Source organism: Pocillopora damicornis, chromosome 2 (assembly GCF_964200805.1).
Source record: "Pocillopora damicornis chromosome 2, jaPocDami1.2, whole genome shotgun sequence".
NCBI lineage: Eukaryota > Metazoa > Cnidaria > Anthozoa > Scleractinia > Pocilloporidae > Pocillopora > Pocillopora damicornis.
In genome coordinates, this window is record NC_142671.1 from 13,401,559 (window position 1) to 13,416,568 (window position 15,010).

Below are 15,010 nucleotides of genomic sequence, written 5' to 3' on the forward strand. Positions count from 1 at the left end.
CCCGCTCATTTTTCTATCGCCCTGACCAAAGATGGTTCAGATGTCGGCCACACCGGCTAAATCATGCTTTTGTACCGTTCAAATGGCCACCATTTAATAGAATCCATTAGTCTAACCTTGTTATTAGTACAGACGCGAACACAAAGACTCATTAAAATTACCTAAGTTGATCGCTGTCGCTTAAAAAATCTCCGTAAGGTTCTTTAAAATATCCCGCTGTCGCTGTGCAGAGGAAGGTGTACAGGGGAAGGTTCAAGAGGGTCAGGAACCTCCCAGTCCCCCTCCCCCTTGTCCCTTATATCATACCTGTGAGGTTCTTTTATTGCCACAAGTTCTTGCAACGACAAGAATACCACTTATACTACGCAAACGACTTTTGTGGGAATGAAACATGCGCCAGTGAGAAACGGACTTAGCTAAACGTCAGGTGCTTGTTTATATAAGCTAGAGCTCGTCCCTGCTTTATGTAAAGGGTAAACATAATGATGTGCAATGCTTGACTGTCATCGATGATGAAGGGCGTCAACGTTTTGTTTGGATTTTTTTCAACAACTGGGATCAATATCAGTATCTGGGCAACTGCCCACCTACCCCTCCCCTAACTCAACAACAATCGATTGATAACAAGTTAGGGTTAGTGTTGGGTTAGGGGAGGGGTAGGTGGGCAGTTGCCCAGATACTGATATTGATCCAACAACTGTTTAAATTTGCTATTTCTATGACCAAGTTACCGCAATCAGGTGAATTTTGAATGAATGCCATTACATTTAAGATATGAAGTTTCCATACGTTTTGGGTTTGGCCTTTAAACGGTGGAGAGTCCCTAAGTCCTCCTCGGGAAAAACCTTACAGCTACTCTGCTCATACCCCTCCTTATATGGATTAACGCAATGACGTTTTATACTAAAAATCGTTTTAAAGTTAGGTAGGTACGTAAAAGAGAAATGACGGTTTATAATGGTAGTGAACTGAGTGGAGTGCAATTTGGTCTGAAATCATTAGATTGATTTAAAAAACAAATGAGTGTGAAGTACGAGTTTGATTTGAAATCACGAGTATGGTTTCAGACCAAATTTCACAACATTAATTTTGAAATCGCCAAATTTAGTCGCTCAGATACGGGATTTTTTTAGCCGGTCTGTACAAATGTTTTGTTGATCTATAAGTGTGCTGGTTTGAAGAAAGTTGCAAAAGTTGTTTTTCATTTTCCTGAAATTTGACTGGTTACTTTTGGTTGTTGTATTTTAGTTAAGCTCCTTATTGGTTGGAAAAGAGATGCGATTTAGAGCAAAAACTTGTGCGATTCGTGAATAAATCGCTGCAGTGAGAGCCAATCAGATGACAAGGATCACCAGTCATTTCAAAATGGACGTATTGAATCTTCAAACTTGAGGCCCATGACTCAGCCGAGAAACTAAGAACAGCATACAAAGGACATATGTCATATTTCGTGTCACGAATGTGGGACTAAGAATTATTCGGAGTTCCTTGCCGGGAATCGGAACCCAGACCTTCGGATATCCCGCTTCGATGCTCTCTCACTAAGCTACGGAAATGATGAGCCAGGCCATTGCAAGGTCGATATGCGATAAAAAAGCTGGTGTTTTTTTCGAAAGGTCTGGCATACCGACTTAAACTCATCTGTTCGCCGTCCAAGTTAACATATTGCGTCTTAATGAACAGGCGGGACTACCAAGAAGATCATTTATACTAATCGTATACCATATTTACGGCTTTGACAAAGTACCTTGTGGATGGCAAAGCATTAATAATGGTTACCAAGAAAATAATAATTTGAACCACGGCAAAAACTCTTAACAAATTGGAAAGCAAGGGTCCCCTCAGTTTATGGTCATGACATGTTTTTGAGAAACCAAAGAATTTACAGTTTAACGGAATGTAGAAGTACTCTTTACTCACCATGGTTGTAAATCTGTTTTTCATTAACAACAGTCTAAAATGGTTATATGTCAATACTTTGAATGACGGTTAAGGGAATCTGTTGGTGTTTAAGAAACATGCGAGAGAGATATGTGTAAGTGCGCCTTTATAGTTCGAAGGGTATCCTGCGGCGTACTCTGTTTCTCCTGAGGTTTTTCCTTCACTTTTCTGGCATGATTATTGGCTATTTTAGACGCTTGTCGATGCTCTCCTTGAAGGAAAGTTGCAAGCTTTTCTCAAAACGAGCACTGCTTCTGCAGTTATCGCTGAATATTTCGCAACTGAGACTCAAAAATTGCGATTCCAAAACGGTCCCGCTTTTAATTGGATAGAGCTCAGCAGGAGGTCCACGGTTGAGATGACTATAAACAAACAAACTTAAAGGATATAAAGTGTCGTCAAATAGTCTTTTCAAGATATTTATAAATTTATCGCTCTTTAGAAGTACCTTTCCTCGTAAGGATTATGTTTCATGGGTACAATTTAAGCCTAAATAGATGAATCAAATACATGCCTTGAACTATGAATTGTTCCATATGAATTATCGAACACTATAGCGATAAGATTATTAGGGTTAAATCGATAATTACCTTTATGTATTTGGAGGCAAAGGAAAGGTGTCTTGCACTTTGCTGAAGAGAGTTGATTTGAGCCCATTGGTAACTTTGCAACCAAAAGCATGCAAGTCTCGCTCACGGAAACCAACGTTAGTTTCAGCTGAAGCGACGACTTTGAGCAGCACAAAAAAACACTCTCACTCAAATTCCTTGCTTGGAGCATTTGAGCCCAAAATGGGCACGCCTAGCTGAGGGAGTTGTTTCAATAGCTGAGTTTATTGTTAAGACTTTGCATAGTCAGACAGTGCACGAAATTGTGTTAATGAACTACTCAGTTCTCAAAACTGATCCAAAGAGAAATGTATGGGATTCGTAGAAAGAATCAGTGGTTTGCTTGATCGAGGATAAGAGCGGTAACTGTTCACCGGAAGTGTAGATTATTGAGAGAATTGGATCAATCTGTGTAAAAGAGATGAGATAGACTGGAATCAATCCAATGGATTTACCAGCATTGGCCGGAAGGAAAGAAAATCCCGTTGCAGAAAAACTCTTTCTCGTATCCATGATACAGCCCCAAACAGCGGTTTTGCTCAAAACAAATTGGCAGTGTTTTTTAAAGCAGCACCTTTAATCATCATCACCTAACCTTCCTAGCTAGTTATGAGTTCCAACAGCTTCTCTTTCATCCACTCATAATTCTCAGGGCCTTTCAGCTGGGTTTGGCACCAAAAATCTCCAGAATGGCTGGCCCAAATTCCCTTTGCTGTATCGTGTTTCCCTTGGTGAAATTGGAAAAATTATAAAGATGTATTTCTAGCCAGCATGAGGCTTTATGCCGTCTATCAAACTCCAACAGTTCTGCATGCAACAATTTGATAGCTCCAAAACGGCCCACAGGCAGCCAAAAGTTAACATCAAAATACTCTGAAACTATTTGAAGGAAAAAGGTAGAAAAAAAAACTTTATGAACTGGAGCGGAAAGTGCTAAAAAATATCACAGAGAAGAAAAGGTTCTTCTTCGACTCAAGCTGAAAATCTGTCATACCTACCCAAGGTGATAATTGGAGAGTTATGTAAAACGAATAAAGGACACTGTTATAATGTTACCTTCCATGCCCTACAAATATCTCTGTTAAAATAGATTGTCTGTCGTCGTAGACTGAAAATTTCTTAATCCAGACAAATATTTCCTGTGGTAAAAAACGAAGAATTTTGCCGGAGGGGTTACGCTGCTCATGGGTCAGTGCATTGCTACTTTTAATTTCAGCTAAGTTCTTGAATGGACTTGATAGGCTCCTATCAAAATTATGAAATGCTAAAGTGTAAAATGCCTTAAGTGGTGCTATACTCAGCGGAAACCCTCATTAAGAAGACAGTGGTTTAAATTCCCTCATTCGATTCAACATAATTACTGTAAATAACCCCTCTATTAGGAGAACAAAGTATATTAAGTGGGGTGATAGAAAAAACTGTACAACCTATATCAACTTCACTAAACAGTTTTTGAAATACTTAAAAAAAGAATGCTTTGAGCATGATGGGTTAGGTTTGATAAAATGTTCTTTTTTATGAAGAGATCTAGATTCAGGACAACGAATAAGGCTTTCAAATGAATTTAAGAGTTGGGGGAAAAAAACCTGAGTTCAACTGCTGCTTCGACGTAAGGAAAACAAACCGACTCCTTCTTTGACGAACGGGACAGGGACAAAATATAGAGTCGGTTTCAGTGTACCGATAAATTATGTTCATTCTTTTTCCATTGATTATTATTTTTTTTGTGAATCACTTTGCACTCGGCATACTGTGCCGATAAATTAATACTGAATAAATTTTCAGTATTTTTAGCAGGCTGACATGAAAAACTTTGAAAGGTACATGTACAATTTTCTTTCACTGTTTTTTTTGTTCCTCGAGTCAGAAAAAGTTAAGCCGTGGGACCATGAAATGCCTCATTTCTCTTAAAAATCTGTTGGAAGTTCTAACTGAAAACCTATGTTGGGCTCTCATCAGATCATTCCTAGTCACCAACTTTTTACATAGGCTAAAATGAACCAGAAATTCACGGTAATGGTTTTGTCGATTAATTTGGGAATCGTTTTGGTTAAATTCCTCTGCAATAGTAGGTCAGACTTAATCCTTTGGTGCAATGCTCATTTAATATCTAGATACAGTTGAATTTTTAATATTGTGATGCGTAATTGAAAAGTTTATATTGATAACTGCGGAGTATAAGTCAATAAATTATTATAATTATTAATGCCCAGTGAGTTTGCCTATAAATTCTGATACGTCTCTGAACAGCTTCCATGCCAAAAAAAAAGCCTGCTTCAAAGAAGATGTTTATGTATTTAACGCAGGAACGACCGAGATGTTTAAGCCGTAATCAGTCAACAGCTCCTATAATAATTTGAGAAATTTCACCGCCTCGTAAAGTTATCTACAAACTGCAGCACACATAGTAGGCGGTTTTGTCGACAACTGTCGCTATGATAGTTTGCCACAGCAGGGGACATCAGAAACCTCAAGAACGTAAAGAACGAGAATAGTTTGAAAAAAAAGCATCAAACATTTATCAGTGACATAAGACATTTCTAATTCTGTTCCTCGCAACAAGGTCCCGACTGTATGACAATTATGAATTTTTGAAAATGATCCCGTGCAAATTGAAGCCCATTTTAAATTTGCCGGTATGATGCAAAAGAACCACTGAGAACTTGATTTATGAACACGTCGGCGTCTGGACCAAGCTATCATGTTTAATTGCTACAACGCTGAAGCTGTTTTGCAAATTTAAAAGGCGACATTTGCTACGGATTTAACCAAAATTGCACTTAAATTCCTAATGTTTCTAGCATAGTATTAACATAATAAAGTAAGTAAGCTATCAATCGTAGGAGATAACCTTCGACTTTTTTCAATGCCTTATCATTGCAGCTTCAGCGCCGTGGAACAACGAAAGGTTTTCGTCACAAACGCTATATACGGATAATAGCAGGCCTCTATCAACGGCCTGCAAATGCGCTGTTCACAAGTCCTCGAGACACTCTGTAGGTGAAAGAAAACAGTTCCCAAAAACACAGGATACAGCAGTTTGTTTACAGCAAAAGCACTCTCGATTAGTATGATGTAATATCATTCTAAACTCGTTAACCACTCGTGCCACCCTCTAATATATTTAACAAATAGCAATTTAATGCCGGCCTTTCACGGATAAAAACTGTGCTTCGTCTCTCACAGTTTTACCATTATGCGATGATTTCGATGGGGAACACTGATCCTTAAAAGTGTTTACAACGGAAGAATTTACTTCAGTCAGTACGCCTCGGCGAGATACATACTAAATTCCTCTCTGTCTAAATCATCGCTTAAAAGTTCGGTGAAATTTTCTAGAATTGTCCCCGAGTTTTCTCTCATCCGTCCAGAATAATCTTCACCTTCTTCTTCGTCGTCATTTTCTACAGTTTGAGGCTGTGCAAATCTACAAGAACTTAAGCGTGTTCTTCTGACGATTTTTTGAGATTGTTGCTGTTCGCCTGTGGCCAACGTAGATCCAACGTTTCCTGCGGAATGTACCACAGTTTTGACAATCGATGAACGAGGTTCATTAAAATAATAATTCTCTGGTGATTTTATCTTTCCGGACTGATATGCGCAAGGTGGAAATGTTACGTCTTTCCTTGCGTTTTCTGGGTGAAACATCTGTTCTGAGCTTGTGCCAGGCCTAGTCTCATCATTATAACTAAAAGTGTCTCTATCTTGTGTGAAGCATATGGCTCCTTTAAATCGTGGATTAGGATAGTCAGAGGTTGAAGGACCGTTAAATTGAGGTCTGCCTTGGTCTCTTTCTAATCTTGTCGGAGGATAACCATTGTAATCACGATGATTGCCGAACGATTCCCTGTACGTATTGTAGTTCCAATCTTCATATCCCGTCGGATAGTATTGTCCTGCATGGTCCATGTATGGAGTGGAAGCACAATGTCTGTCTTTAGGACTAAGTTCTGGAGTAGGAGGCAGTCCAAATATCTGACTGTTCATTACAACGTTTGAAATGTTGCTGATGAAGCTCGGGTTCATGTAAGTGGAGTTTGTTCGCTGACCAGGCCTTCTGTCTTGCGATCTCCTCTTTGGCGTGTACCTGTAATTAGGATGCTCTTTCATGTGACGAATTCGAAGCCTTTCTGCTTTCTCGACAAACGGCCGCTTTTCCTTCGTGGTCAGCTCATTCCACGCCTTGCCCAGCAGCTTGCTGATCTCTGCATTGTGCAGTTTAGGGTTCTCCTCAGCAAACTTCCTTCTCATAATTTTTGCCCAGATCATGAACGAATTCATTGGCCTTTTCACGTGTGAGTCGTCGTCGTCTTCAAGGTAACTAGATGGAAGCATCTGTTGCTGAACCATACCGGGCCAATTTGTTGTAAACTCACTATGCCACATTTTCGATAAACTTTCAACGTGTCGCTGCAGCTGCAAACACAAAGCTCTTAATTCAAGTGGGATGCTCTTGGTATAAAAGCCGATCATATAAAGGGCAGGGGTAGGGTTTCGTGGCGCGGTATTTGGCAGGGGGTAACTAAGGCACGAGCTTTGAAGAGGTCTTACTGTTTTCTTGACACTTTACCATTATCTCACTAGAGAGAATTTAGCGTTGTCGAACGGCGATGTTCAATATCTTTTTTCCTCGACTGTACCAACTTCTTTAACAAATCTTGCCTCGAACCGGGGCTATTGAAAAACAATAAGTACAAACAATTGGTGACTTAGTTTATTTAACAATTATCGGGTGCTTAAAGATCTACCATGTGTTTCTTATTGGCAAAACATTTTTTCGCGTGACCTCAAACTCGGGAAAGGGGCCTGCATCTTTTTCCTGTTTGCCACCGTCAACAGGAAATGAAAATTTCAACATCGGTAAGCGATTGTCGCACTGATGTTTGTTTTGATCCCCTTCTTCTGGACAATTTCACTTATTTAATCTTTTTCAAATTGACGAGAAAATCTTGACCCTTTTGAAGTCAAATTGAGTGAAAAGTGGGTCTATTACACCACCGTGCAAGACCTAAGCAAGCGTTGCTTACGAGATTGCGTAATTAATGTAGTCAGCTGGAATGCTGAATTTGGTCTAATCAAACTGGACTGAACACGCGATGGTTATCTCCAAAGATATCTCAAAATTGATTCTTAATTGGTAGAAACATTAAAGATTTAATGTTAGGAAGTGTATAGAAAGCTTCAATAAAGAATCAGGAATGCAAAGTTTGGTGAAATATGTGAGCAAAAGTTTGATCGCTCAGTCGATCATGGCCACCGCGATCATGGCAAGATCTGTTCTCTCATCCACTTGACGCGTAATCTAATGCTTAATTTCTCTTATCTTATCGTTTTTTGTTACATTCGGTTTCTTTTAAATAAAAAACAAACATATTAGGCAGCTTATTAAGAACCAAAAATTTTATTGAAAAAATTGCGTGGTTTGCGATAATTAAAACCTCATTTTGTCTGCTTTAATTTTGCTGCCTGTTTTTTAAAAGAAAAATGAAAGTGGCGCTATATCACGAAATGCTCGCGCGTTTGGCAGCGAGTGAATGGACGCCTTTAAAACCTAGCAAAAAAAAACATCGGCTTTCCTTTTTGAATATTTTAAAATGGTTTTAGGATGTATCGTGCGGATGCTATGAACATCTTGCTCTCATATAATGCAATGAATTCAAATCAGATGACATTGCGCTAAGACCCAATGTAACCGAATTAACCTTTGATGTAAACAAAAAAATTTAAACATGATGCGGTTCTAAAAGGAGAAATTTTTCGAAAAAGAAACAAAATCCTTGGCTATAACTTAATTTGGTATAAAAGAAGCATTGTGACTTCTAAATATCTTCAATTAACGATAATAGGCGGTCTGGTTTGGACATTACTAGGGTCACATGTTTCCGCGCGTTGAAGTCTGTCATCGCGTCTTTGACCATCTGCTCGGATCTCAAGTTATCACTTATCAGTGACAATTTCTTGATAATGCTGAGTAGATTAGACCGACCACAGGAAGAATGTAAGAGTTTTGCCTTTTTGTTTCACATCGTCAGTATAGTTTGACCAAGTAGACCAAGGGACAGGGAGAGGATGATGAAAAAGGCGCAAGGAGTGCCAAACAGTTTAAAGACATACGAGAACGCGCATTGTCTCTCGTGTTGCAACACTAAACATAATTCTTGAAATTGTATCCATTCCATTTCCTCTTTCCAAGCAGAAAATTTGAAAAACTGTTCCTTGCAAAAAATTCAAAACATCGGAGATATAGACATGCATTACTGAATCACGGAAAAGCAACCGTAAATATGTGCAAGGCCAAATAACTCTTATCCTCAAATGTTGACGGATCATGCGAGACTTCGCGCTAGCTCCCCGTCAATCTTCCCCGCTCCCTCGAAGAAAGGGAGGACGCGAGAGAAAGGAGAAAGAGGATGCTTCACAAAGCGAAATTTTGCTCTCTGATCTCAATCAAAAACTTAAAAAGTTTTTTTTCCAATTTATTCGGTGGTTATCTTTGTTTTTAAACTGAAGAAAGACTTTAAAAGTCGTAAAGTCAGATTTGCAAAACCAGAAAAATCCCATCGATTAGTTTTACCTTTTATTTGATTGGTCGACAAGGTGGCGCGTGTTGTTAAACCGAGTGCAGGGCGTAGACACGCAAACAAGGACATAAAGGGATTTCTTTCGGCACCCACTTGAAATTAACTCCTCAGCGAAACCACTGATTAACGAAACGTTTGGGTGAAAAATAACATATAGTTCATCATACCACGTTTGGGTGGAAAATAATCCTTAATAACTATAGTTTTTTTCGGACTAAGAATTAACATACGCTGCCCCCATCTCTTTATCTTCGCCGTTTACTGTGTTATCAGATTCCCCATCTTAATTATTAAACCGATAAAGATTCAGCGCTGACCGTGGGAAAGGTTAGACGATCCAAATGAACCGGTATAGGGTTAAAAAATGGACTGGACCACTCGACCCTTGGACCAATGGACTCATTAACAATAGTGTGCCTCCTACCCCTCCCTGAGTGTTGATAGACTGCATCCCACCTCTCTCTAAGCACTACTGGTCTGCCTCTCCCCCTCATAAAATAGTCCAAAAATGATCCAAAAAGGGGTCCAATAAGGAGTCATCGCACATGCGAAAGGGATTAGGGATTACAATATCTTTAGAACAAACTTTATGTGGTTAGTTCAGAGGTGGTGACCCGAAAATAAATATTGCTTATGTAAAACAAGATGTTCTTTACTGAGGTATAAACATATCATTATTTGGCAATTATGGCACCCCAGATGCTAGCTATTGTCGTGTCAGATTAGATTGGACTAAACATTCGAATGAGGACAAAAAGAGAACATTGGGATTTTCAGTGTTGCGCAATTTTTTGGGAGGCATTGCGGTAATTGAAATTCTACATTGCGGTATTGCGGTGTGCCTTGTGTAGTTTTAAAACGGTCCACAACACATGCAAGTGTCTTGTATATACGGCTTTGTGACGTGTTCCTTTGAGTGCGTAAATCGTGCGTGTACATGCAACATCTGGCGGTGTCGGTGTTTCATCGATATTTCTTGCAGTGATGTGGAGGTTTTTAGATAATTTTGGAAGCGTTACGGTAATCAGAGTGCACTCTAACAACGGCTCGTCGCGATTTTTGACCCTGCACAATACTATGCGTAGAGTCCAGTTCCTGGGTTGTTTCTATAGAATGGGAAAATGCAATTCAGATTTGTTGTAATGATCATGATCATTACGGCTAATAACTGAGTCAACTGCTAAAGATGTTTAGCCCCACGCGACCTATTATTACACCGCGTTGCGTGGGCGTTTATCATTAAGGGAACATGAAAAAAATGTTGTGAACATAATTTCTAGCTTTAAAATTGAAAACTTACATTTGCGCACTTTTGTCTTTCCCACTTATTAAACACTTCTTTAAATGTTTGTTTGACTTTGACGGTATGATGCAAAGATATCATTTTCAATAAATGTTCAACCATATACAATGCGAGCAATGTTCACTGTTTCAGTGGGCAAACCGTTTTTTTGGACTAATGTCCAAAGCGGACACTAATGTCTAAAATTGAACACCAATGTCTAACATCAGACACTTGAGTCTAAAATCAGGCGGCGATCCATATAAGACTTCATCCCAACAACATCAATAGGGATAGCGGAATCGACATTCCCAAGGCCTGGATACCCACGATTAAGCAATTCGAGCAGCCATTTTAATTACTGACTAAAAAAGATTCTCCCGCATTGTCGCGCTTTGTGTTCAGCAGATAACTTTCATATTTTAGATCACGCCTCTACCGGCTTTCAACTTAAGATAAAATAGGCTATTCACATTCAAAGAGAACAACCATCCTTGAATCAACAATTACACCATGTAAATCTAAAACTATCCTTTTAATTCTCACACTTTCATGCTTTACCTCTTTTCTTGTTGTCACTATTTATCATAATTAGCGCTGTTCTATCTACTATATAATTCAACTTCCAACGCTTTTTACAATAATTAACTGAAGATGACAGAAGTTTCTGTCGAAACATGTTTCACAGACTCAAAAGTTTTGTCGCTTTCTTCTTAAATTAAAGACAATTGTGTCTTAAATCAGGCTAGTGTCCAAAATTGGACACTGGCATCTGCAATCGGATACTGACATAAAAAATTTGACACTAGTCCCTAAAATCAGACCCTAGCGACTGAAATTGTACACAAGTGTCCACGATCAGACAATAATGTACTACACAACATGACTTTAGGGAAATCTCTATTTTTGGTTCATTTATTCCCAAAAATTTGCCAAATTTTTGTTGTATCTGATTCAATTTTTTTTTCATTTAGCACCTATACTCACTGGAATTAAGAAACAGGTCAACACGATGATCATTCAAATGCATTTCGTTGAGGAAATGGTGAAACACGAAAGAGTTCTATAACTGATCTGCAGAGACCATTTTTTAATTCATACTCTCGAATTATTACACTCCACACTATGCCGTGCACAAAAAAAGAAATTAAAAAAGTAAGACAATGATATGTTCAGGGAATGAGCGCAAAATCCGTTGTAGGCAAAGCTTTCAAGTTAAGTGGCACACAAGTTAAGTTAGCACACACAGAAAGGAGAAAAGTTTGCAACGAAGAGAACATGAGTTAAGAACGACAAAAGTGACAAAGAAGGGATAAATTAAACTAAAAGGTAAAGCGACAGAGAAAGAACGTCACTGGATGCCGAGTAATGCCTTTGCTTTTTTGACGATACCGTTGAGGTTGAACAAGCTGTCAGAAGCTTAGTAATATTGATATGTCACAGGTCACAAATTCAGCTACTACAGTTAATATACCGTCCATGATAACTGTTTCATTTTGCCGCCGCGGAGCATAACCTCCTCAAGAGCTTGACGGGATCGGTCAGTGACATTAGGGCAGCCATCAAAGATAAGAATGTTTATTCTTGGACAGCAAGTGAGTAACGCCTCAATGCTGTCATCTGAGATGTTCACGCAATGCGACAATTGGACTTCCTGTGATATTAAAAAATCGTAAAAAAATCCCTAAATTTCAAGCTTAAATTTCTCGGCATATTTCATTATCTTATGGTAAGTTCATGGTTGAATTCTGACCTTGGTTCTGAAGAGATAGAGCAATGATCTTGACCTAAATTATAAGGGCATTTTTATCTGGATCTGGTTTGACATACGAACTCTTTAGCTGAGAAATAATCCGGCTTTGATTAAGTATTTAAAGAACAAATCCAAAGTAGTCAAAATGACCGATCAGAGCAAAGGAAAATGTCAAAAGTAGTCAATGAAAATTGAAGTGAAAAATGTAAATTTTCTAAAGCGAAGGGAAACAGGTGCTACCAGGTTGCATCTGATTGGTTAGTTCCCTTTGACAATCACCGAGTGCAATGAAGCAAACCCAATGCAATCCAGAATAATTTTGGACACTTAACCCTTTAACTCCCAAGATCTCTTTAGTAATTCTCCTAACTGTCTGCCATACAGTTCTTGTGATGTTAGTTGGAGAAATTGGTATTGGATCAACTTATAATCCCCTAACTTGTATTTTTCTTTATTCTTGTCACTTGTCTGCTTGACATTGTATTGATATTGTAAGGAGAAATTCTGTCTTGGTCACTCACGGGAGTTAAAGGGTTAATGAAAAATTACTCTTTGGAATTTAAGTATACATTCCTGTGCCCTCTTCTTTGCACAGTTGTCAACAACATAAATTTTTCATTTTATATTGCAGGGCCATAATATTCTGACTTAGCTACTTTAATTTTAGTTTGAGACTTTTGTTTATAAGAGAGGGTAAGGAAGGATGTATCAGGCACAAGCAAGGGTGATGTAATTGAAACTTTGACCCATTGACCTAGTGTAAAATAAAATCTTTTAAATCTGCTCTTGCTCACTTTCTTTGAGACATTCTATAAACTTTGAAACTGTTTTCAAGAGTAAAAGATACTCTGCTCTTTACTTCAAAGTGATCAATCTAAAGGAACACACTGAAAGACCAAACAAATGGGATTTTAATCCTCAGGATGGAAGACTCTCAATGCCACACACAATGGTAGAAGTTGGTCAAAGAGATATTTCTTTTTATATAAAACTTTTTTGTGATCTTGTGGTTGATGATAGATTAGTGGCCCTCTTAGATCTATGCTTACTTTGATAGAATGTTGACATTTTCCACTTGTCAAGCACAGTATACCATTATCAGTAACCTGAAAGTGCACAAAAGAAAACTGCTTTTATATAGGCAACATTTTGAAACAACTCAGGGCTGTTTTCAAAATTTTTATACATGGCAGGTCAAGATGCAATCATTTTTGAGATCTAAGACTTTTTCTAATGGTTGAAATTAAGGAAATCTAGTTTCAAAAGGTGGTAAAAATGCACAGTTATAAAAATTTAGCCTTAAAAATCTGGAACAGTACACACAGTAATCAAAGGAAAGGTAAGATAGATTTCTTTTTTGGATCATGATATATCAAAGCTTCCAATTACTACAAAATAATTTTGATGCTCTAGTTAACACAGCAACATTGCCATAAAGAAGGAGAAAAAGTTTTGAAATATTCTAATACATTGATCCTATACCCAGTTCTATTTCTTATTTACCAGGTAATTTTACACTCATGCACTCACTATACCTAACTTAGTATAAGAGATTATATTTGAGGAAAAATAAACTTGTTTGCTAACCTTAGTATTTGAGAGATTAAGACTTTGAAGGAATTTACAGTTGTGGGCTATGAGCTGGAGAGATGTATCAGTTATTTTATTGCATCCACATAAATTGAGATGTTCCAACTGCAAACAGTTTTGTGTCAAAGCAGCAACAGCATCATCTGTAAGATTAACACATCTGCGGAGGTACACAGTCTGAAGGCAACAACAAGATAAAAACACTCTGCTCATACCTGTTGAAAAGTAATATCAGAAAATATAAAAATTACATACTGCAATACCCTGAAAAATGTAAAATTTGGTGCATACATGTAGTAGTTATCCTTGATGGAATAAATATCATTTTATCACATGTTCCAAAGGGCCTGCATTTTAAATTGATAAAAATTATAAAAAAGACCCTGTGTGAAGGAACCAAAGTCTGGTGCAACATACCTTCAGATGTAACATCTGCTCTGGAATTCTTGGTGGCATTTAAGTCTAATTTTCTTAGGTTTTTACAAACACAGATGAAAGAAAGTCCTCTGTCTGAAATTGCACATTCACACAACTCCAGCTCCCTAAGTGTTGGGTGTAATACCTTAAATAAGAATGACAATCAAATACTAATTACATCAAAAACACTACAGTCAAACCTGTACTGAGTGGCATATTAAGTGATATTTTCTTCACTCTCATCACTTGTCTGCATGATATTGTATAGATATAGCAAGGAGAAATTCTGTCTTGGTCACTCACGGGAGTTAAAGGGTTAAGGAGAGTATCAGTGCCATAATATTTTAATGGCGATGAATCTTCCAAATAAACAGACAGCTCATAACCATCTTAACTTGTAGGTAATTTCAAATGAATCAGAACCTTAAACAATCTGCAAAGGCATCAGTCCAGTGGTGCTGATTGCAAATTAGTAATTATAAATTAAAACGGCGATAAAAGAAAATAAAATCTGCCTCCATTTCATCTACTACATTTTCAATCCTTAAATCCCACTTTCTCAGCAAGAGTCTGGGCAAAATCCCAGTCCCCGTTTTCTTCTTCTAGATCCAAGGACAATGTGTTACTTACATTTCCAAGATTTGCGTCCGTTAAAAGACCTCGTTTTGATAGCAGATTAACCAGCTTTGTCTTAATCTCGACAGGAAGCTGGGATAACGAGGTTTCATGATTTGGTAACTGGCCGGCTACTGCTCTGAGGCAATGATTTTGCAAACTGCTCACCACGGCAAAAACCGCCATATTTTGTAATGTTATAATGGGTGGCAACCGCTAGTAA

The 15,010-nt window shown here is 38.1% G+C and overlaps 2 protein-coding genes across 2 annotated transcripts; both read right to left on the minus strand.

The window, feature by feature from the left end:
- Positions 1 to 4,635: 4,635 nt before the first annotated feature.
- Positions 4,636 to 7,867, minus strand: LOC113674730 (uncharacterized). Its single transcript, XM_027191216.2, has one exon. The coding sequence runs from the start codon at positions 7,020 to 7,022 to the stop codon at positions 5,811 to 5,813; it is 1,212 nt and encodes a 403-aa protein (XP_027047017.1). The 5' UTR covers positions 7,023 to 7,867; the 3' UTR covers positions 4,636 to 5,810.
- Positions 7,868 to 10,929: 3,062 nt separating this feature from the next.
- Positions 10,930 to 14,997, minus strand: LOC113674860 (protein AMN1 homolog). Its single transcript, XM_027191358.2, has 5 exons — positions 14,803 to 14,997; positions 14,173 to 14,317; positions 13,753 to 13,970; positions 13,215 to 13,271; positions 10,930 to 12,066 (listed from the first exon to the last, which is right to left on the minus strand). The coding sequence occupies exons 1-5, from the start codon at positions 14,971 to 14,973 to the stop codon at positions 11,878 to 11,880; spliced, it is 780 nt and encodes a 259-aa protein (XP_027047159.2). The 5' UTR covers positions 14,974 to 14,997; the 3' UTR covers positions 10,930 to 11,877.
- Positions 14,998 to 15,010: the final 13 nt, after the last annotated feature.

Excerpts from the sequence above, each read along its gene's own strand:
- LOC113674860 (XM_027191358.2), bottom strand. The coding sequence starts at position 14,973 with ATGGCGGTTTTTGCCGTGGTGAGCAGTTTGCAAAATCATTGCCTCAGA. Across the intron at positions 14,318-14,802 it reads CGGACGCAAATCTTGGAAAT|GTATTACACCCAACACTTAG; the intron begins GTAAGTAACACA and ends TTCTTATTTAAG. Across the intron at positions 13,971-14,172 it reads AGCAGATGTTACATCTGAAG|GTATGAGCAGAGTGTTTTTA; the intron begins GTATGTTGCACC and ends ACTTTTCAACAG.
- LOC113674730 (XM_027191216.2), bottom strand. The coding sequence starts at position 7,022 with ATGATCGGCTTTTATACCAAGAGCATCCCACTTGAATTAAGAGCTTTG.